General features: G+C 44.7%; 1 protein-coding gene across 11 annotated transcripts in view; it reads right to left on the minus strand.

Annotated features, from left to right (window-relative positions):
- The window catches only part of LOC139576729 (ankyrin-1-like), a 181964-nt gene extending 172103 nt beyond the window's left edge, over nucleotides 1-9861 (minus strand). For 4 of the 11 annotated variants that reach the window (XM_071403114.1, XM_071403115.1, XM_071403122.1 and 1 more), the window contains exon 1: nucleotides 9002-9859. In XM_071403114.1, coding sequence (XP_071259215.1) covers nucleotides 9002-9127 — 126 coding nt within the window. In that variant the 5' untranslated portion in view covers nucleotides 9128-9859. Of the gene's footprint in view, nucleotides 1-9001 lie in introns of all 11 variants that reach the window. The other 7 variants (XR_011675163.1, XR_011675162.1, XM_071403116.1 and 4 more) reach the window with 6 other exon arrangements.
- Between the last annotated feature and the right edge of the window lie 13582 nt (nucleotides 9862-23443).

Here is a 23443-nt window from a genome sequence, read left to right on the forward strand (position 1 = left end):
GAGGTGCTGTGATACAAGATGTTTATAGAAAGAGGAGAGGTGCTGTGATACAAGATGTTTATAGAAAGAGGAGAGGCGCTGTGATACAAGATGTTTATAGAAAGAGGAGAGGTGCTGTGATACAAGATGTTTATAGAAAGAGGAGAGGCGCTGTGATGCAAGATGTTTATAGAAAGAGGAGAGGTGCTGTGATACAAGATGTTTATAGAAAGAGGAGAGGCGCTGTGATGCAAGATGTTTCTAGAAAGAGGAGAGGTGCTGTGATACAACATGTTTATAGAAAGAGGAGAGGCGCTGTGATGCAAGATGTTTCTAGAAAGAGGAGAGGTGCTGTGATACAACATGTTTATAGAAAGAGGAGAGGCGCTGTGATACAAGATGTTTCTAGAAAGAGGAGAGGTGCTGTGATACAAGATGTTTATAGAAAGAGGAGAGGCGCTGTGATACAACATGTTTATAGAAAGAGGAGAGGCGCTGTGATACAACATGTTTATAGAAAGAGGAGAGGTGCTGTGATACAAGATGTTTATAGAAAGAGGAGAGGCGCTGTGATACAAGATGTTTATAGAAAGAGGAGAGGCGCTGTGATACAAGATGTTTATAGAAAGAGGAGAGGCGCTGTGATACAAGATGTTTCTAGAAAGAGGAGAGGCGCTGTGATGCAAGATGTTTATAGAAAGATGAGAGGCGCTGTGATACAAGATGTTTATAGAAAGAGGAGAGGCGCTGTGATGCAAGATGTTTATAGAAAGAGGAGAGGCACTGTGATGCAAGATGTTTATAGAAAGAGGAGAGGCGCTGTGATGCAAGATGTTTATAGAAAGAGGAGAGGTGCTGTGATACAAGATGTTTCTAGAAAGAGGAGAGGCGCTGTGATACAAGATGTTTCTAGAAAGATGAGAGGCGCTGTGATACAAGATGTTTATAGAAAGAGGAGAGGTGCTGTGATACAAGATGTTTCTAGAAAGAGGAGAGGCGCTGTGATACAAGATGTTTCTAGAAAGAGGAGAGGCGCTGTGATACAAGATGTTTATAGAAAGAGGAGAGGCGCTGTGATACAAGATGTTTATAGAAAGAGGAGAGGCGCTGTGATACAAGATGTTTATAGAAAGAGGAGAGGTGCTGTGATACAAGATGTTTATAGAAAGAGGAGAGGCGCTGTGATGCAAGATGTTTATAGAAAGAGGAGAGGCGCTGTGATGCAAGATGTTTATAGAAAGAGGAGAGGCGCTGTGATGCAAGATGTTTATAGAAAGAGGAGAGGCGCTGTGATGCAAGATGTTTATAGAAAGAGAGGCGCTGTGATGCAAGATGTTTATAGAAAGAGGAGAGGCGCTGTGATGCAAGATGTTTATAGAAAGAGGAGAGGCGCTGTGATGCAAGATGTTTATAGAAAGAGAGGCGCTGTGATACAAGATGTTTATAGAAAGAGGAGAGGCGCTGTGATGCAAGATGTTTATAGAAAGAGAGGCGCTGTGATACAAGATGTTTATAGAAAGAGGAGAGGCGCTGTGATGCAAGATGTTTATAGAAAGAGGAGAGGCGCTGTGATACAAGATGTTTATAGAAAGAGGAGAGGCGCTGTGATGCAAGATGTTTATAGAAAGAGGAGAGGTGCTGTGATGCAAGATGTTTATAGAAAGAGGAGAGGCGCTGTGATGCAAGATGTTTATAGAAAGAGGAGAGGTGCTGTGATGCAAGATGTTTATAGAAAGAGGAGAGGCGCTGTGATGCAAGATGTTTATAGAAAGAGGAGAGGCGCTGTGATGCAAGATGTTTATAGAAAGAGGAGAGGCGCTGTGATACAAGATGTTTATAGAAAGAGGAGAGGCGCTGTGATACAAGATGTTTATAGAAAGAGGAGAGGCGCTGTGATGCAAGATGTTTATAGAAAGAGGAGAGGCGCTGTGATACAAGATGTTTATAGAAAGAGGAGAGGCGCTGTGATACAAGATGTTTATAGAAAGAGGAGAGGCGCTGTGATGCAAGATGTTTATAGAAAGAGGAGAGGCGCTGTGATGCAAGATGTTTATAGAAAGAGGAGAGGCGCTGTGATGCAAGATGTTTATAGAAAGAGGAGAGGCGCTGTGATACAAGATGTTTATAGAAAGAGGAGAGGCGCTGTGATACAAGATGTTTATAGAAAGAGGAGAGGCGCTGTGATACAAGATGTTTATAGACAGAAGAGAGACGCTGTGATGCAAGATGTTTATAGAAAGAGGAGAGGCGCTGTGATGCAAGATGTTTATAGAAAGAGGAGAGGCGCTGTGATACAAGATGTTTATAGACAGAAGAGAGACGCTGTGATGCAAGATGTTTATAGAAAGAGGAGAGGCGCTGTGATGCAAGATGTTTATAGAAAGAGGAGAGGCGCTGTGATGCAAGATGTTTATAGAAAGAGGAGAGGCGCTGTGATGCAAGATGTTTATAGAAAGAGGAGAGGCGCTGTGATACAAGATGTTTATAGAAAGAGGAGAGGCGCTGTGATGCAAGATGTTTATAGAAAGAGGAGAGGCACTGTGATGCAAGATGTTTATAGAAAGAGGAGAGGCGCTGTGATACAAGATGTTTATAGAAAGAGGAGAGGCGCTGTGATACAAGATGTTTATAGAAAGAGGAGAGGTGCTGTGATGCAAGATGTTTATAGAAAGAGGAGAGGCGCTGTGATACAAGATGTTTCTAGAAAGATGAGAGGCGCTGTGATACAAGATGTTTCTAGAAAGAGGAGAGGTGCTGTGATGCAAGATGTTTATAGAAAGAGGAGAGGCGCTGTGATACAAGATGTTTCTAGAAAGATGAGAGGCGCTGTGATACAAGATGTTTCTAGAAAGAGGAGAGGCGCTGTGATACAAGATGTTTATAGAAAGAGGAGAGGCGCTGTGATACAAGATGTTTATAGAAAGAGGAGAGGCGCTGTGATACAAGATGTTTCTAGAAAGAGGAGAGGCACTGTGATACAAGATGTTTATAGAAAGAGGAGAGGCGCTGTGATACAAGATGTTTATAGAAAGAGGAGAGGCGCTGTGATACAAGATGTTTATAGAAAGAGGAGAGGCGCTGTGATACAAGATGTTTCTAGAAAGAGGAGAGGCACTGTGATACAAGATGTTTATAGAAAGAGGAGAGGCGCTGTGATGCAAGATGTTTATAGAAAGAGAGGCGCTGTGATGCAAGATGTTTATAGAAAGAGGAGAGGCGCTGTGATACAAGATGTTTATAGAAAGAGGAGAGGCGCTGTGATGCAAGATGTTTATAGAAAGAGGAGAGGTGCTGTGATACAAGATGTTTATAGAAAGAGGAGAGGTGCTGTGATACAAGATGTTTATAGAAAGAGGAGAGGCGCTGTGATACAAGATGTTTATAGAAAGAGGAGAGGTGCTGTGATACAAGATGTTTATAGAAAGAGGAGAGGTGCTGTGATACAAGATGTTTATAGAAAGAGGAGAGGCGCTGTGATGCAAGATGTTTATAGAAAGAGGAGAGGTGCTGTGATACAAGATGTTTATAGAAAGAGGAGAGGTGCTGTGATACAAGATGTTTATAGAAAGAGGAGAGGCGCTGTGATGCAAGATGTTTATAGAAAGAGGAGAGGTGCTGTGATACAAGATGTTTATAGAAAGAGGAGAGGTGCTGTGATACAAGATGTTTATAGAAAGAGGAGAGGCGCTGTGATGCAAGATGTTTATAGAAAGAGGAGAGGTGCTGTGATGCAAGATGTTTATAGAAAGAGGAGAGGTGCTGTGATGCAAGATGTTTATAGAAAGAGGAGAGGCGCTGTGATACAAGATGTTTATAGAAAGAGGAGAGGCGCTGTGATACAAGATGTTTATAGAAAGAGGAGAGGTGCTGTGATACAAGATGTTTATAGAAAGAGGAGAGGCGCTGTGATGCAAGATGTTTATAGAAAGAGGAGAGGCGCTGTGATGCAAGATGTTTATAGAAAGAGGAGAGGTGCTGTGATACAAGATGTTTATAGAAAGAGGAGAGGCGCTGTGATACAAGATGTTTCTAGAAAGAGGAGAGGTGCTGTGATGCAAGATGTTTATAGAAAGAGAGGTGCTGTGATACAAGATGTTTATAGAAAGAGGAGAGGCGCTGTGATGCAAGATGTTTATAGAAAGAGGAGAGGCGCTGTGATGCAAGATGTTTATAGAAAGAGGAGAGGCGCTGTGATGCAAGATGTTTATAGAAAGAGAGGCGCTGTGATACAAGATGTTTATAGAAAGAGGAGAGGCGCTGTGATGCAAGATGTTTATAGAAAGAGGAGAGGCGCTGTGATGCAAGATGTTTATAGAAAGAGGAGAGGTGCTGTGATACAAGATGTTTATAGAAAGAGGAGAGGCACTGTGATACAAGATGTTTCTAGAAAGAGGAGAGGCGCTGTGATACAAGATGTTTATAGAAAGAGGAGAGGCGCTGTGATACAAGATGTTTATAGAAAGAGGAGAGGCGCTGTGATGCAAGATGTTTATAGAAAGAGGAGAGGTGCTGTGATGCAAGATGTTTATAGAAAGAGGAGAGGCGCTGTGATACAAGATGTTTATAGACAGAAGAGAGACGCTGTGATGCAAGATGTTTATAGAAAGAGGAGAGGCGCTGTGATGCAAGATGTTTATAGAAAGAGGAGAGGCGCTGTGATGCAAGATGTTTATAGAAAGAGGAGAGGCGCTGTGATACAAGACGTTTATAGAAAGAGGAGAGGCGCTGTGATACAAGATGTTTATAGAAAGAGGAGAGGCGCTGTGATACAAGACGTTTATAGAAAGAGGAGAGGCGCTGTGATACAAGATGTTTATAGAAAGAGGAGAGGCGCTGTGATACAAGATGTTTATAGAAAGAGGAGAGGCGCTGTGATGCAAGATGTTTATAGAAAGAGGAGAGGCGCTGTGATGCAAGATGTTTATAGAAAGAGGAGAGGTGCTGTGATACAAGATGTTTATAGAAAGAGGAGAGGTGCTGTGATACAAGATGTTTATAGAAAGAGGAGAGGTGCTGTGATACAAGATGTTTATAGAAAGAGGAGAGGCACTGTGATACAAGATGTTTATAGAAAGAGGAGAGGTGCTGTGATACAAGATGTTTATAGAAAGAGGAGAGGTGCTGTGATGCAAGATGTTTATAGAAAGAGGAGAGGTGCTGTGATACAAGATGTTTATAGAAAGAGGAGAGGTGCTGTGATACAAGATGTTTATAGAAAGAGGAGAGGTGCTGTGATACAACATGTTTATAGAAAGAGGAGAGGTGCTGTGATACAAGATGTTTATAGAAAGAGGAGAGGCACTGTGATACAAGATGTTTATAGAAAGAGGAGAGGTGCTGTGATACAAGATGTTTATAGAAAGAGGAGAGGTGCTGTGATGCAAGATGTTTATAGAAAGAGGAGAGGTGCTGTGATACAAGATGTTTATAGAAAGAGGAGAGGCGCTGTGATACAAGATGTTTTTTTAAGCTAAACTTGCTTTTTGCCTGAGTAACCTCTGTTGGCAGAGAATTACACGATGACATGGCTCTATACATAACTGAGTGACGCATTAAATCAGTTTTTGGTTTGGGTGCTGTGAAGAAACCCATAGTGGCAATCTGTGACCAGATCTTCAGTGGGTAGGCCGTTTCTGGTAAAAACAGGCTTTTTGAGGCCTACCTCACTGATTGCTCCACATGTGTGTCACCACCCACATGAAAAAATAATATATTATAAACTGGGTGGTTCGAACGCTGAATGGCTGACAGCCGTGGTATACCACGGGTATGACAAAATATGTATTTTTACTGCTCTAATTACGTTGGTAACCAGTTTATAATAGCAATAAGGCACTTCAGGGGTTTGTGATATACGGCCAATATACCACGGCTAAGGGCTGTATCCAAGCAATTCGCGTTGCGTCATGCGTAAGAACAGCCTTTAGCCGTATATACACACCTATATAGGGGTAGAGTTCCCACGCGGCCATGTCTCCATGTTACAGCGCTTGCTAATGGAAGACAGATGTGACCACCTGTGTATAATGGAAGAAGGACGTCAGAAACGTGTTGTCACTAACAAATACTGTCGGCTGCAATTGTGTTACACCCATATACAGTAGTGTATATTTAGCATTTGTGAAATCATTTTCATGTGATAGGAAAGAGGGCTTTATGCTTCCAAAACTATAACGCAAGTACAGATTAAAGTTTCTAAACATTAAAATAGAGTGTCAGGATTGTAGTACATTCAGCGGAGAACCCAAAAGGGGGAAGCTGTAAGCCCCCTTCGGTTCTCGAAAGCTACCGTGGTTGCATGTATTCTACACATACTGTATGTGTGTTTCTGCATGGGTCTGTGCATGTGTGTGTGTGTTTCTGCGCATGTGTGTGTTTTTGCTTCTGCGTGTGTGTGTGAGTGTGTCTGCATTTGTCTGTGCATGTGCATCAGTAAAGTGAGAGAAGTGTCTGTCACCAGGAAGGGATACTGTGGCACTGTGAGGATAGGGAAAAAGGGACACTCCAGAGAGCAGATAGATACCACAGACAGCTGATGAAACAGCTGCATAAAAACAGGTGTCAAGTGGCAAACATGAGGAAAAAACCAAGTCAAATAGTGAATACCATTATATCTCCACGGAAGCGTTGGTGAGAACAGAGATAAATAAATCTATCAGTGAGCGAGCCATCGTGCCTGAGATAAGATGCCTTCGGGGAAAATATTCTGTGAAAAAAAGCATAAATGGGGAACACAATTCAACCATATCCTCTGTATAACCCAGCACTGTCCTGTGTGTCACCCTGCTCTGAGACTAGTGTTTACTGGATGTGGGTTTTTCATCATGTTTAAATGTTCCCCGAAAAAATCCTACTGTCTGCACCACAAACACAGCCTCAGAACCTCAGGCACACGGCTAGAGCAACGGGACACCCCAGACATAACATTATGACTGTACTTCACTGGGATATCTATAAAAAAAAAATGGAAAATGCAGGACGAGAGAGAGAAAGTTCCCCCTGTGATAACATCTGCTCCAGAAACCAAGATAGCCTCTAAGCTGGAGAGAGGGGAGAGGAGGGAAGGCAGGGGAGGGGAAGGCTGGGGTAGTCACAACACTTATTTAACAGACTTTATTAAGCTGGGTGGCTGCTGGTTACATAAGTGACATGGGATACTCTGTAACAATACACTTTCAATCAAAGTTGGGCTGCATGGCCAGAATGACTGTCTCTCTCCCTCTCCACTACACGGCCCTCCTTTTCTCACTCTCCCACTGCCCGCTACACACACACACACACACACACACACACACACACACACACACACACACACACACACACACACACACACACACACACACACACACACACACACACACACACACACACACACACACACACACCACACACACACACACACACACACACACACAAATCATAAAGGCAGAGTGAAATATTGGGCACATGGACTTAGTTCTGATTAACCGTGAATGTTTGTATTGTTTAATGCAACATACGTCTATTACAACCTAATGATTTGTAACATGTACCAATACTGATTAAAAAAACTATGCGGACTCAACAGTGGAACACCAGCAAGTAATATAAAATAGCATTTCCACAGATAAAATAGCATTTCAACAAAAAACAAATATTGAATGGTGGGGGCCCCCGAGGGCCCATTGGTTCTCAGGTCCACGAGTCACTTTCAACCTCCACTGTGACACCTGCCTCAGGTAGGTCTGAGTCATATCCTCTCTGCCCCTCTCATGCAACCCCCTCCTTCATGCCCCCCTCCCACTCCCCATTATCTCTTCCTCTCAGACTCCTTCAATCCATACCGACCTTTCTTTCCACCCCCAATACATCTGCAGCCATACGCAAACTACGCATGACAAACCCACCCCTACCCCAGCATCCGTTCTCCCCCCAGTCCCCATCCTGTGGGGTGAGGAACACTAGTAGCCGACTGCCTGTCTGTCTATCTGTCTGTCTGTCAATATCTCTGTCTCTACTGCATCAGCAGATTAGTTTACAGCCGAATAGTCCTACAGGCAGATACATGTAGCTGAACACCAGCTCAGGGGTATACAGACAGACAGACAGACAGACAGACAGACAGACAGACAGACAGACAGACAGACAGACAGACAGACAGACAGACAGACAGACAGACAGACAGACAGACAGACAGACAGACAGACAGACAGACAGACAGACAGACAGACAGACAGACAGACAGACAGACAGACAGACAGACAGGACACAGAGGAATGTCTTATCATATGATAAACAATGCTCATCGATGGCTTTGACAAGTGCTAATTTTAATTCATGACACTAAATGAAATGTGAAAAGAGCCAAGTAGGGATTTCCCAGCTATCCCAGTCATAATCACAGATTGCGCCGATACAGGTCCATCTGTAACCCACAACAGCCAGTGATTGATGAAGCAGAGATTTAGAGTTTGCAGCAAGTGCCACTGGTAAGACTGTACCAGTGCAGTGCACAGGTCCCAGTATGAGAAAAGCCTGCAGGTAATTATTACTCCTTAGTCAGCAGTCATTGTTCTTAAACGACAGGTAGAAGGAAGAGGATGAGGAGAGAGAGGGGCACAAAAACATGTCCTCTCTCCGCTTTAAGTTATCACTGAGCAGCGTGGAAGTGAAATGTTGCTCATTGACACAATACACCGCAATGTGATTTCTACACAATTTAAAAACAAAAAAATGCAATTTGGAGAACTGCTAAAAGAAGCAAAATTGACTCCAGCCATTATCACCTTGGCTGCTATAGCTTCAGTCAGCTCAGTTGATAGGGGACATAACATTCTAGGACAAACACATGTCATACAGCAATTAGCTGTTAGGCACTAGCTCAGCACCGGGATAAAAAAAAGAATTGTTTCATGCCAAGTCAAACAGCAGTTACCTCACCGTAAGCCATCTACTACACCCATCTTCCACCTCTGCACTGTTTGGAGAGAAAAGTTGTGCTGTTCAGTGCAGCTGCGTCGACCCCCTGTGATCGGACCCTTACCTTGCGCTTTTTATCCCGCGAGCGGTTCCTCTTCTTGGCCTTCTCCTCCTCCTTCAGCAGGCGCTCCGCCTCAAGCTGGATTTTTAATTCCTTGTTCTTCACGAGATGTTTGGCAGCTTGTGCCATGGTTCAGCCTCGTTGAGCCGACTGTCTGGTGCAGATGAAGGTGGATGAGGCCTGGCGAGGTCCTGGGGTTGGGGCTGAGAGGCAGGGGGGTTGCAGCGCTGGAGGTCCTGCCTGCCGTGGGCGGACACTGACGCTGATGGTGCCGGTGTGTTCCCTTGTATGGCCCTGCTGTGTCTGAGAGAGCGTGCTCACACTCTGCCTCAAGGGAACAGAACAGGGGGAATTCGGGTGATGCTGCACTTTTCTCTCTCTCTTCCTCTCCCTCTCTCTTGAGGCTCTAAGTCTCTCTTCCTCTCCCTCTCTCTTGAGGCTCTAAGTCTCTCTTCCTCTCCCTCTCTCTTGAGGCTCTAAGTCTCTCTTCCTCTCCCTCTCTCTTGAGGCTCTAAGTCTCTCTTCCTCCCCTGCTGTTCTGCAGTCCTGTGAAACTACTGCGACCCCCCTCTAACAAAATGAAGAGATTAAGAGAAGGATAGACGCTTTAAGTGAAAGTCAAATCTCGCTCTTGCTGCATTGATTTGGTTTCTTGTTGCAGGTTGTTTTTTCTCTCCTCTCTAATAGTCCTGCTGCTTGTCCGTCTGTGGAGGCAGGTTTCGGACAGAGCGGTGGACAGGGCTGTTGGAGCTACAGACAATCACTGAGCAGCACAGGCATTCTGAGTTTCATCACACTCACTCACCAAGAGACCAGGGAAGACAAAAACCCATCCAAAACAAAAAAACTGCCTCTCACTCGCTCACTGTACTACTCCCTCCCTCTTCCTCTCTCTTCCTCTCTCGCTCTCTCTCTCTCTCTCTCTCTCTCTCTCTCTCTCTCTCTCTCTCTCTCTCTCTCTCTCTCTCTCTCTCTCTCTCTCTCTCTCTCTCTCTCTCTCTCTCTCTCTCTCTCGCTGCTCCCCCCTTACTCCCTCTCTCTCGCTGCTCCCCCCTCCCTCTCTCCCTGCTCTTTGGGCGCTGCGGCGAACAGGATTGGTACCCATGCAGGCTTGCTGGTGCAGTGTGTGTGTGTGCTTATGTGAGCAATAACAGACCATTCTATATCACACTCTGAGCTGCAGTAATAACAGACCATTCTATATCACACTCTGAGCTGCAGTAATAACACCAGCATGCCTGCTACCAGCTTAGGCTTCTCTACCTCTCTTTTTCTCCTTCCCTTGATCATTCTCTCCATCTCTCTCTCCTGTACACTAGAAGGGTACTGTAAGGACAGCAGAGTGAGAAGCTCCTCCTATTGTTTTCTGTATCATGGTCAAAGTGTGTGTATGTCTAAACGTGCAGTGGAGGCTGCTGAGGGGAGGACGGCTCATAATAATGGCTGGAACGGAGCGAATGGAATGGCATCAAACCATGTGGTTGATTTAATTGATACCATTCCGCTCCAGCCATTACCACGAGCCTGTCCTCCCTAATTATGGTGCCACCAATTTCCTGTGGTACTCATGTGATTGTGTGTGTTTAGCACACAGAGAGCGGGACTGACGAAGGCTGCACCTGTTCACTAGTATTGCTACGGTCATTTCTCTAGCGCTCCCTCTGCTCTCACTTTACCCATCACCCCTCCCTTTCCTCCCTCTTTCCTCCCCCTGCAATGCTGCTGATGCAGGCAAAAAAAGATCCTTTAACATCTCCCGCTCCCTGGCTCACTTCATCACATGCAGCACACAAATGCAGTACATACATACGTAAAACAACACACAAATACAGTACATACATACGTAAAACAACACACATGCACGCACACAGAGATGGAGAAAACTATGGTCTTTCTGTATTTTCAGAGCAAATGAACTATTACCGCAGGGAATAGAGAGGAGAGAGCAGGAGGGGGAGAAAGGGAATGTAGGAATTCAATTCAGTAGAAGAGTTTTTTTGTTTCCTTCGTCATTCTCTCAGACTGTCCTGTGGTACGGACCTCTGGAGGGTTGTGCGACGTCATTGGCACAAACACAGGATGCCATCGCACCACCATCATTGACATTCTCTCTCTTGCTCTCTCCCTCTCTTTATCGCTTCCTCTCTCATTCTCTGAATTTCTTACCATCTACCAACATTTCTTTCCATTACTGCAGAATGATAAACGACGCTGTACCAAATGTGCATACAAGTTATTCCTTAGAGAGAAGGAAAATGAAGTTCCTCTCGTGAATTACATTGTTATGTAGTGTCAAGGATATGCTTTAGGATCTTTCAAATGTTGAACCCTCGCATTGTGCTACTACATCCCTCCTCAATTCATCTCTCTCTCTCTCTCTCTCTCTCTCTCTCTCTCTCTCTCTCTCTCTCTCTCTCTCTCTCTCTCTCTCTCTCTCTCTCTCAAAGGCATCCCCTGATCTGATAGCAGCTCACTATTCTGCAGCAGCATACAAATGAACAGGACTGGTGTTACTGTCTTCTGTCTGCAGTGCTACTGTTCACATCACTCTCATTCACACAGCACCAGGCAGACACACACATTGTCTGTCACACAATAGATTACAGGTATGGAAAACATAGTGTTATATTACTCTGACAATAGGTATTTTCCTAGGCCCAGTAGAGCAGGCTTCTTGTGCGTTGTGTTTTCTCTGATCTAATAGCGCTTCATGTTTATAGAGTAACCACTTAATGTACCCCGACCATCTCAGACTGAACCACTACCCACTATCCTGACCCTGAGGAGAAGCCTCACCAACACATTACATCCTGACACACAATATATCATACTATCGTTCAGTATAACCAAGTTGAGAAGCTACGATTACACTGAGCATTGTCTCTGTGGTTTGTACCTGCAGTTAGATGGTCCTACCTAGGATTGAGTCTGGGACTGAGGGGGACAGCACTGAGTCTGGGGCAGAGGGGGACAGCACTGAGTCTGGGGCAGAGGGGGACAGCACTGAGTCTGGGGCAGAGGGGGACAAAACTTAGTCTGAGGCAGAGGGGGAGAAAACTGAGTCTGTGACTGAGGGGGACAGGACTGAGGCTATGGCTGAGGGGAAAAGGACTGAGGCTGTGGCTGAGGGGGACAGGACTGAGGCTGTGGCTGAGGGGGACATAACTAAGTCTGGGTCTGAGGGGGACAGAGCTGAGGCTGAGGGGGACAGGACTAAGGCTGTGGCTGTGGCTGAGGGGGACATAACTAAGTCTGGGTCTGAGGGGGACAGAGCTGAGGCTGAGGGGGACAGAGCTGAGGCTGAGGGGGGCAGGACTGAGGCTGGGGCTAGGCCAGAGAGGGACAGGTTGTGTTGCCCTGTTGGGAGAGAGAAGCACGCTGCTGCCCTCCTTCAACGTGATGGCTAGCACCGCCAGCACATTAACCGCTCCACTGGCCCTGTTAAAACACAGGCCACAATGTGACAGGTCCTCACACATGCACAACCAGTCCTGCCCTACAGAGAGAAAGAGAGAACACAACATCAATATCACACCCAGTCAAGCCCAGCAGGGTGATGGTCCATAGTTTAGCATGACGCATAGGATACTGTCAATCAGTCACAAGTTAACAAGACTGAAATAATACATCGTGGTGCAGCCATAGAAAATCAATCCCCTCTCTTACTGGCACCGACTTTTCTGATGTAAGTCGCTCTTGTTAAGTGTCTGCTAAATGACAAAATACAAAAAAAAATTAAAATATCCAGAGAGTGGGGTTAGTGGTTAGGAAAACTGACCTGTAAACATATACTGTAGGGTTGCTAACCAGTCATTTATTAACCTTTTACTGCAGTGGCTCCCGAGTGGCGCAGCGGTCTAAGGCACTGCGGTCCCTGGTTTGAATCCAAGCTGTATCACATCCGGCCGTGATTGGGAGTCCCATAGGGCGGCGCACAATTGGTCCAGCATCGCCGGGGTAGGCCGTCACTGTAAATATGAATTTGTTTTTAACTGACTTGCCTAGTTAAATAAAGATTAAATAAAAAGTTATAAAATAATAAATAAAATCAGTGTCACACAGAGTGTTTCTTGCTAGTCTTAAACAAATCTACTTTGAATCAAAAGTATACACCTCACACACATGGTTATGGGCGTAAAAAAAGAAGACACCTACGTACCATGTCAGATATAGAGTTGAAATGTATTACATTTTGCATCCCAATACTCCACTTTAAATACATCACAGAAAACAGAAATATAACAAAACCTTTTGACATAGAAACACTGGACATTTTTTGTTTTGTTTTATTAATTATGAAATTTTGTTGAGGTATACCAAACCTTTTTTGATGTACTCAGAGAACTGTTATTTGCATGTTTTAGCCACTACTATAAAATGGTAGATTATCAGATACTCAACAAGAAGGTCTGATTTCATTATTACTGAAACAGGACCCAAGTGGTAAATATAAAGATCCAGTCCATTTAAAAAAATTAGAGGCCCATTAACTTCAGTGTTGTGATGCAAGAATTCTGATATTATTCATCCTAATCAGACAGATTTTCTACATGGACAATACATGGGAGAGAATAGAACACTATGAAAAAATATATATATTAAAAATAAATAAATAGGCCTTGTATTCATTTCTGATTTTGAAAAGGCTTTTGATACAGTATGACTGGAGTTTATATATAAATGCCTGGAATATTTTGGAGAATCTCTTTTACAATCAGTTAAAGTTATGTACAGTAACGCTAGGTGTGAAATAGTAAATAATGGCTACAGCTCAAGGTATTACTGTCAAGAGGAGTAAAACAAGGTTGTCCACTTTCGGGATATCTATTTATTATGGCCATCAAAGTGTTAGCAATTTTATGATTTATTTTACATGCTATCAGATTGCCGGTGGGGGGGATTAAAAAAACATTTATCTATAAATGTAGGCAAATTAACTATGAATTGAAAGAATAATAACTTGATGTAAAAAAAAAAATATGAGATAAATAAATGAGCCTCAGAAATAGTGACAAATTATTGATGCACATTCATAGGTATAAAGGCCCATTGGTTAGGAGTTCAGAAATGTCCACCGCTGCTTTTTTCCATGTGTCCACCTTGGCCCTGTGGATCCTGGCCATGGAGAGCTTCATAAGTACAATTTCCTTAAATGTGAGCAGCCATTGTTGCAATGGTAACTGATAAGGTGGAAACCACCTTTGTACAATAATTTTCTTAGCAGCTGTGGTTCCTGCCAACTACACTCTCCGTTGGCGTTCTGACAAGTGCCAATCAGAGTCATCACAGAGCAACATCACTATTGGATCTAATGACATTATTTTATCTATAAATCGTTGACTTTCCCCCAGAATTCAACCCACCCCCCGGGCACTTCCACAGCACATGCTGAAAAGTACCAAGGTCCCCTGTGGTGCAGAACACACATAATGGTGATGGACTAATGCCCATGTGATGCCTTTTTTGAGGTGTTAGATAGGTTCTATGGCAAAAAAATATATTAATTAATTGGTGATTGGGGATTCTAGATGATCCACATATATTTCTCCATACGGTCTCCCAATTTATTTGTCTGTTAGCAAGTGTAAAATCCATACAGTGGATAGAGTTCATGGTTTTTGTGCTGCTATAATTAATTGACTATAGATATCAGAAACAACTATTTTTGAGGGGCGTCTGTCCTTTAGAAGTTTGACAAATGTCACGTTCCTGACCTTATTTCCTTTGTTTAGTCTTTGTTTAGTTGGTCAGGACGTGAGCTGGGTGGGTATATTCTATGTTATGTGTTTCATTGGTTTAGGGTTGTCTAATTGGCCTGATATGGTTCTCAATCAGAGGCAGGTGTTTTACGTTGTCTCTGATTGGGAACCATATTAAGGTAGGCTGTTCTCACTGTTTGTTTGTGGGTGATTGTTCCTGTTCATTGCGTTCTTTGTTTTCACTAGGTTCACATGTTCAGGTCTGTAGCGTCGTTGGTTTCATTCTGTTTATTGTTTTGTTCGTGTTTATAAGTGTTCCAATAAATATGGAAACGTACCACGCTGCGATTTGGTCCTCCTCTCCTTCAACCAACGACGAGAGTCGTTACAACAAATGGGTGTACTGCTAGTGCTGCTCCCCAGGGGACCCCATAGGCTCGCAAGGATAGGCGGAGTTGAAGGTCAAGACAAAACGATGAACCTGCGACATTAAAACACAGGCGGATTTCCTGGAAACTGAGGAGTCCATTCACATAGAATATGTTAGCTATTAAAATCAGATCCAACAATAATATCAAGGGGCTAGAAATCCAGGGCTTAAAAGCAAAGGTGTCATTCATGTGTTCTATTTAAACCACATTTTGGATCCCTCATAGAGGATCTAGATAATGTTTCAAACCTCTCTGGATTACAACCAAAGTATGATAAGTGTACAATATTACGTATTAAATCCCCAAAAATACAACTTTTACAATACTGTGTAGTTTACCAATAAAATGGTCTGACGGTGAAATGGACATACTCGCTACCATGGAAAGGAAAACACCTGTCTATTTGTGGAAAAATCGCCCTGATTAACTCTTTAGTCATATCCCAGTTTACATATTTGCTCATGGCCTTGCCTACACCTAGTGACCTGTTTTTTAAATTACATGAGCAAAAGATATTACATTTTATTTGGAACGGCAAGCCAGAGAAGTTTAAAGGGGCCTATTTATATAATGAATATGAATTCGAGGGCAGAAATGATGAAATATTAAAGCATTAAACCTCTCACTAACGGCTTCAATCATACAAAAGTTATACTTAAATCTGAACTGGTTCTCCAGCAGATTAGTAAAAATGTCTCACCCCATGTTCAAGAATGGCCTTTCTCCCAATATTCAGATTACAACCTCTCACCTTCGGTTATTTGAAAATGAAATAATCTTAAAAATATTGCTATTTTAAAAACAAGCCATAGAAAGTTAGTTCCACCAGAAAAGACAGAACAAATATTCCATGAAATGGTACACAAACTTTTATCTCCCTCAACAACTTTAAACATCTGCTATCTAAGCAGCTAACCGATCGCTGCAGCTGTACATAGTCCATCGGTATATAGCCCACCCAATTTACCTACCTCACCCCCATACTGCTTTTATTTATTTACTTTTCTGCTCTTTTGCACACCAGTATCTCTACTTGCACATGATCATCTGATAATTTATCACTCCAGTGTTAATCTGCTAAATTGTAATTATTCGATATATTGCCTACCTCCTCATGCCTTTTGCACACATTGTATATAGATTCTCTTTTTTTCTACCATGTTATTGACTTGTTTATTGTTTACTCCATGTGTAACTCTGTGTTGTTGTCTGTTCACACTGCTATGCTTTATCTTGGCCAGGTCGCAGTTGCAAATGAGAACTTGTTCTCAACTAGCCTACCTGGTTAAATAAAGGTGAAATAAAAATAAAAAATAAAAATGAACTGATACACAAAACAACGCTGCATTAAAAACATTCCCAAAAAATTATTGCAACCAATATATACACTGCTCAAAAAAATAAAGGGAACACTTAAACAACACAATGTAACTCCAAGTCAATCACACTTCTATGAAATCAAACTGTCCACTTAGGAAGCAACACTGATTGACAATAAATTTCACATGCTGTTGTGCAAATGGAATAGACAAAAGGTGGAAATTATAGGCAATTAGCAAGACACCCCCAAAAAAGGAGTGATTCTGCAGGTGGTGACCACAGACCACTTCTCAGTTCCTATGCTTCCTGGCTGATGTTTTGGTCACTTTTGAATGCTGGCGGTGCTCTCACTCTAGTGGTAGCATGAGACGGAGTCTACAACCCACACAAGTGGCTCAGGTAGTGCAGTTCATCCAGGATGGCACATCAATGCGAGCTGTGGCAAAAAGGTTTGCTGTGTCTGTCAGCGTAGTGTCCAGAGCATGGAGGCGCTACCAGGAGACAGGCCAGTACATCAGGAGACGTGGAGGAGGCCGTAGGAGGGCAACAACCCAGCAACAGGACCGCTACCTCCGCCTTTGTGCAAGGAGGTGCACTGCCAGAGCCCTGCAAAATGACCTCCAGCAGGCCACAAATGTGCATGTGTCTGCTCAAACGGTCAGAAACAGACTCCATGAGGGTGGTATGAGGGCCCGACGTCCACAGGTGGGGGTTGTGCTTACAGCCCAGCACCGTGCAGGACGTTAGGCATTTGCCAGAGAACACCAAGATTGGCAAATTCGCCACTGGCGCCCTGTGCTCTTCACAGATGAAAGCAGGTTCACACTGAGCACATGAGCACATGTGACAGACGTGACAGAGTCTGGAGACGCCGTGGAGAACGTTCTGCTGCCTGCAACATCCTCCAGCATGACCGGTTTGGCGGTGGGTCAGTCATGGTGTGGGGTGGCATTTCTTTGTGGGGCCGCACAGCCCTCCATGTGCTCGCCAGAGGTAGCCTGACTGCCATTAGGTACCGAGATGAGATCCTCAGACCCCTTGTGAGACCATATGCTGACACATGCACATTTGTGGCCTGCTGGAGGTCATTTTGCAGGGCTCTGGCAGTGCACCTCCTTGCACAAAGGCGGAGGTAGCGGTCCTGCTGCTGGGTTGTTGCCCTCCTACGGCCTCCTCCACGTCTCCTGATGTACTGGCCTGTCTCCTGGTAGCGCCTCCATGCTCTGGACACTACGCTGACAGACACAGCAAACCTTTTTGCCACAGCTCGCATTGATGTGCCATCCTGGATGAACTGCACTACCTGAGCCACTTGTGTGGGTTGTAGACTCCGTCTCATGCTACCACTAGAGTGAGAGCACCGCCAGCATTCAAAAGTGACCAAAACATCAGCCAGGAAGCATAGGAACTGAGAAGTGGTCTGTGGTCACCACCTGCAGAATCACTCCTTTTTTGGGGGTGTCTTGCTAATTGCCTATAATTTCCACCTTTTGTCTATTCCATTTGCACAACAGCATGTGAAATTTATTGTCAATCAGTGTTGCTTCCTAAGTGGACAGTTTGATTTCATAGAAGTGTGATTGACTTGGAGTTACATTGTGTTGTTTAAGTGTTCCCTTTATTTTTTTGAGCAGTGTATATATATATTTATATTGGGGATACGACCATACCAGCTCCGCAGATTTCACTGCAAGAATCATTCGAAAATTTGTTTTGGTACTGTCCATATGTAGCTTGTTTTTGGTCGCAGGTTCAGGAATGGCTGAAGAATTGCAACATTTACCTCAAGCTAACTCCACAAATAGCACTACTGGGTGATTTAAAAAAAAAGTAATAGTAAATGAATAATATAATAATACTCTTAGCAAAAAAAATGAAACTATGAAAATAGAAAGGTGAACAGTTGAAAAATATATCAAATAGAAATCTAAACTGGATGGAGTCAGAGATAGATGGGAGGGGTTGAGTGGAACTGAAGGGTGGGACTAAAAATAACAACGTCAACAGTGAAGAGGCGACTCCGGGATGCTGGCCTTCTAGGCAGAATTGCAAAGAAAAAAACATATCTCAGACTGGCCAATAAAAAATCAAATCAAATCAAATCAAGTTTATTTTATATAGCCCTTCGTACATCAGCTAATATCTCGAAGTGCTGTACAGACACCCAGCCTAAAACCCCAAACAGCAAGCAATGCAGGTGTAGAAGCAAGATGGGAAAAAGAACACAGACACTAGGCAGAGTTCCTCTGTCCAGAAGAACAGCATCCCGGAGTCTCCTCTTCACTGTTAACGTTGAGACTGGTGTTTTGCGGGTACTATTTAATGAAGCTGCCAGTTGAGGACTTGTGAGGCGTCTGTTTCTCAAAGTAGACACTCTAATATACTTGTCCTCTTGCTCAGTTGTGCACCGGGGCCTCCCACTCCTCTTTCTATTCTGGTTAGAGCCAGTTTGGGCTGTTCTGTGAAGGGAGAAGTACACAGCGTTGTACGAGATCTTCAGTTTCTTGGCAATTTCTCGCATGGAATAGCTTTCATTTCTCCGAACAATAATAGACTGACGAGTTTCAGAAGAAAGTTCTTTGTTTCTGGCCAGCTTGAGCCTGTAATCGAACCCACACATGCTGATGCTCCAGATACTCAACTAGTCTAAAGAAGGCCAGTTTTATTGCTTCTTTAAATCAGCACAACAGTTTTCAGCTGTGCTAACATAATTGCAAAATACTTTTCTAATGATCAATTAGCCTTTTAAAATGCTAAACTTGGATTAGCTAACACAATGTGCCATTTGAACACAGGAGTGATGGTTGCTGATAATGGGCCTCTGTAAGCCTATATAGATAAAAATCAGCCGTTTCCAGCTACAATAGTCATTTACGACATTAACAATGTCTACACTGTATTTCTGATCAATTTGATGTTATTTTAACGGACAAAAAAAGTGCTTTTCTTTTAAAAACAAGGACATTTCTAAGTGACCCCAACTTTTGAACGGTAGTGTATATGTGGGGGATTGGAAATGCTGCAGTCAATTAGATTGATGGAAGCCACAACGTATCTTCAATATTAAAGCTGATCTACTTCCCCCCTTTCAAAAAAAGAAATATATATATATGAAATTAAAAATATTAATAACATTCCACCCATGACGCCACTTTGGTCATTCGACTGCATATTTTTTATTGAAGATAAGTTTTGCAATTGCAGCAGTGTCCTGCGATATTTTCATTGTTGATCACATTAAGAAGGAAAAACAAATGTTGGCCAATGGGAGTTTGTGGTTGTGCAAGTCGATTTGGCGCCAGCCATTTTCTTTGCGACTACACTAGTAGATAGTTACTCTTTCCATTCAAGTAACTATGTGCATTGGTAAATTAGAAGTTACAACTACGAAGTGATCATATTTAAGAATTTAATATGTATGGTTAAGTGAAATGGAGATCAATTGCTTACCTGTTAATTGTGGAGTGGTTTATCATGATCAGAGTTTGACTGTCACGTTCCTGACCTGTTTTCTGTTGTTTTTGTATGTGTTTAGTTGGTCAGGGTGTTATGCTGGTGAATGAGGACCCAAAAGCGACTTAATAGAAACAGAGTCTTTATTCCAGTCTTAAACAAAAACCGATACTCCTGGATATTATCTTAGGTAAATCCAAAACAGGAAAACTGAAATCCTCTCGTCAGTAGAGAGGAACGACTGGAGACGCGGCCACAGACTGCAGGTCGCTTCGGGAAGGCACAGGCCGTAGCTGACATAGACACCTGCTCACACGCAGCATCTGAAGAAGGCAAAAACACGACAGGGCGGAACAAGGACACAGAACAGCAAACATCAAACAAGGATCCGACAAGGACAGAAGCAGAAAACAGAGGGAGAAATAGGGACTCTAATCAGAGGGCAAAATAGGGGACAGGTGTGAAAGAGTAAATGAGGTAGTTAGGAGAATGAGGAACAGCTGGGAGCAGGAACGGAACGATAGAGAGAGAGAGCGAGAGAGGGAGAGAGGGAGGGGGAGAGAGAGGGATAGAAAGAGGGAAAGAACCTAATAAGACCAGCAGAGGGAAACGAATAGAAGGGAAGCACAGGGACAAGACATGATAATCAATGACAAAACATGACAGTACCCCCCCACTCACCGAGCGCCTCCTGGCGCACTCGAGGAGGAACCCTGGCGGCAACGGAGGAAATCATCAATCAACGAACGGTCCAGCACGTCCCGAGATGGAACCCAACTCCTCTCCTCAGGACCGTAACCCTCCCAATCCACTAAGTACTGGTGACCACGTCCCCGAGAACGCATGTCCATGATCTTCCGTACCTTGTAAATAGGTGCGCCCTCGACAAGGACGGGGGGGGGGGGGAGGGAAGACGAACGGGGGCGCGAAGAAAAGGTTTGACACAGGAGACATGGAAGACAGGGTGGACGCGACGAAGATGTCGCGGAAGAAGCAGTCGCACAGCGACAGGATTGACGACCTGAGAGACACGGAACGGACCAATGAACCGCGGAGTCAACTTGCGAGAAGCTGTCGTAAGGGGAAGGTTACGAGTGGAAAGCCACACTCTCTGACCGCGACAATACCTAGGACTCTTAATCCTACGTTTATTGGCGGCTCTCACAGTCTGCGCCCTGTAACGGCAAAGTGCAGACCTGACCCTCCTCCAGGTGCGCTCACAACGTTGGACAAAAGCCTGAGCGGAGGGAACGCTGGACTCGGCGAGCTGGGACGAGAACAGAGGAGGCTGGTACCCAAGACTACTCTGAAACGGAGATAGCCCGGTAGCAGACGAAGGAAGCGAGTTGTGAGCGTATTCTGCCCAGGGGAGCTGTTCTGCCCAAGACGCAGGGTTTCGAAAAGAAAGGCTGCGTAATATGCGACCAATCGACTGATTGGCCCTTTCTGCTTGACCGTTAGACTGGGGATGAAACCCGGAAGAGAGACTGACGGAAGCACCAATCAAACGACAGAACTCCCTCCAAAACTGTGACGTGAATTGCGGGCCTCTGTCTGAAACGGCGTCTAACGGGAGGCCATGAATTCTGAACACATTCTCAATGATGATTTGTGCCGTCTCCTTAGCGGAAGGAAGCTTAGCGAGGGGAATGAAATGTGCCGCCTTAGAGAACCTATCGACAACCGTAAGAATCACAGTCTTCCCCGCAGACGAAGGCAGACCGGTAATAAAGTCTAAGGCGATGTGAGACCATGGTCGAGAAGGAATGGGAAGCGGTCTGAGACGACCGGCAGGAGGAGAGTTACCTGACTTAGTCTGCGCGCAGTCCGAACAAGCAGCCACGAAACGGCGCGTGTCACGCTCCTGAGTAGGCCACCAAAACCGCTGGCGAATAGAAGCAAGCGTACCCCGAACGCCGGGGTGGCCAGCTAACTTGGCAGAGTGAGCCCACTGAAGAACAGCCAGACGAGTAGAGACAGGAACGAACAGAAGGTTACTAGGACAAGCGCGCGGCGACGCAGTGTGAGTGAGTGCTTGCTTTACCTGTCTCTCAATTCCCCAGACAGTCAACCCGACAACACGCCCTTCAGGGAGAATCCCCTCGGGGTCGGTAGAAGCCACAGAAGAACTAAAGAGACGGGATAAGGCATCAGGCTTGGTGTTCTTATTTCCCGGGCGATAAGAAATCACGAACTCGAAACGAGCGAAAAACAACGCCCAACGAGCTTGACGTGCATTAAGTCGTTTGGCAGAACGGATGTACTCAAGGTTCTTATGGTCAGTCCAAACGACAAAAGGAACGGTCGCCCCCTCCAACCACTGTCGCCATTCGCCTATGGCTAAGCGGATGGCGAGCAGTTCGCGGTTACCCACATCATAGTTGCGTTCCGATGGCGACAGGCGATGAGAAAAATAAGCGCAAGGATGGACCTTATCGTCAGAATGGAAGCGCTGGGACAGAATGGCTCCCACGCCCACCTCTGAAGCGTCAACCTCGACAATGAATTGTTTAGTGACGTCAGGAGTAACAAGGATAGGAGCGGATGTAAAACGCTTCTTGAGGAGATCAAAAGCTCCCTGGGCGGAACCGGACCACTTAAAGCACGTCTTGACAGAAGTCAGAGCTGTGAGAGGGGCAGCCACTTGACCGAAATTACGAATGAAACGCCGATAGAAATTAGCGAAACCGAGAAAGCGCTGCAACTCGACACGTGACTTAGGAACGGGCCAATCGCTGACAGCCTGAACCTTAGCGGGATCCATCTGAATGCCCTCAGCGGAAATAACAGAACCGAGAAATGTGACAGAGGAGACATGAAAGGCGCACTTCTCAGCCTTCACGTAGAGACAATTCTCTAAAAGGCGCTGGAGTACACGTCGAACGTGCTGAACATGAATCTCGAGTGACGGTGAAAAAATCAGGATATCGTCAAGGTAAACGAAAACAAAGATGTTCAGCATGTCTCTCAGTACATCATTAACTAATGCCTGAAAGACAGCTGGAGCATTAGCGAGACCGAACGGCAGAACCCGGTATTCAAAATGCCCTAACGGAGTGTTAAACGCCGTTTTCCACTCGTCCCCCTCTCTGATGCGCACGAGATGGTAAGCGTTACGAAGGTCCAACTTAGTAAAGAACCTGGCTCCCTGCAGAATCTCGAAGGCTGACGACATAAGGGGAAGCGGATAACGATTCTTAACCGTTATGTCATTCAGCCCTCGATAATCCACGCAGGGGCGCAGAGTACCGTCCTTCTTCTTAACAAAAAAAAACCCCGCTCCGGCGGGAGAGGAAGAAGGCACCACGGTACCGGCGTCGAGAGAAACAGACAGATAATCCTCGAGAGCCTTACGTTCGGGAGCCGACAGAGAGTATAGTCTACCCCGAGGGGGAGTGGTCCCCGGAAGGAGATCAATACAACAATCATACGACCGGTGAGGAGGAAGAGAGTTGGCTCTGGACCGACTGAAGACCGTGCGCAGATCATGATATTCCTCCGGCACTCCTGTCAAATCACCAGGTTCCTCCTGAGAAGAGGGG

The sequence above is a fragment of the Salvelinus alpinus genome, chromosome 5 (assembly GCF_045679555.1).
Source record: "Salvelinus alpinus chromosome 5, SLU_Salpinus.1, whole genome shotgun sequence".
Lineage (NCBI taxonomy): Eukaryota > Metazoa > Chordata > Actinopteri > Salmoniformes > Salmonidae > Salvelinus > Salvelinus alpinus.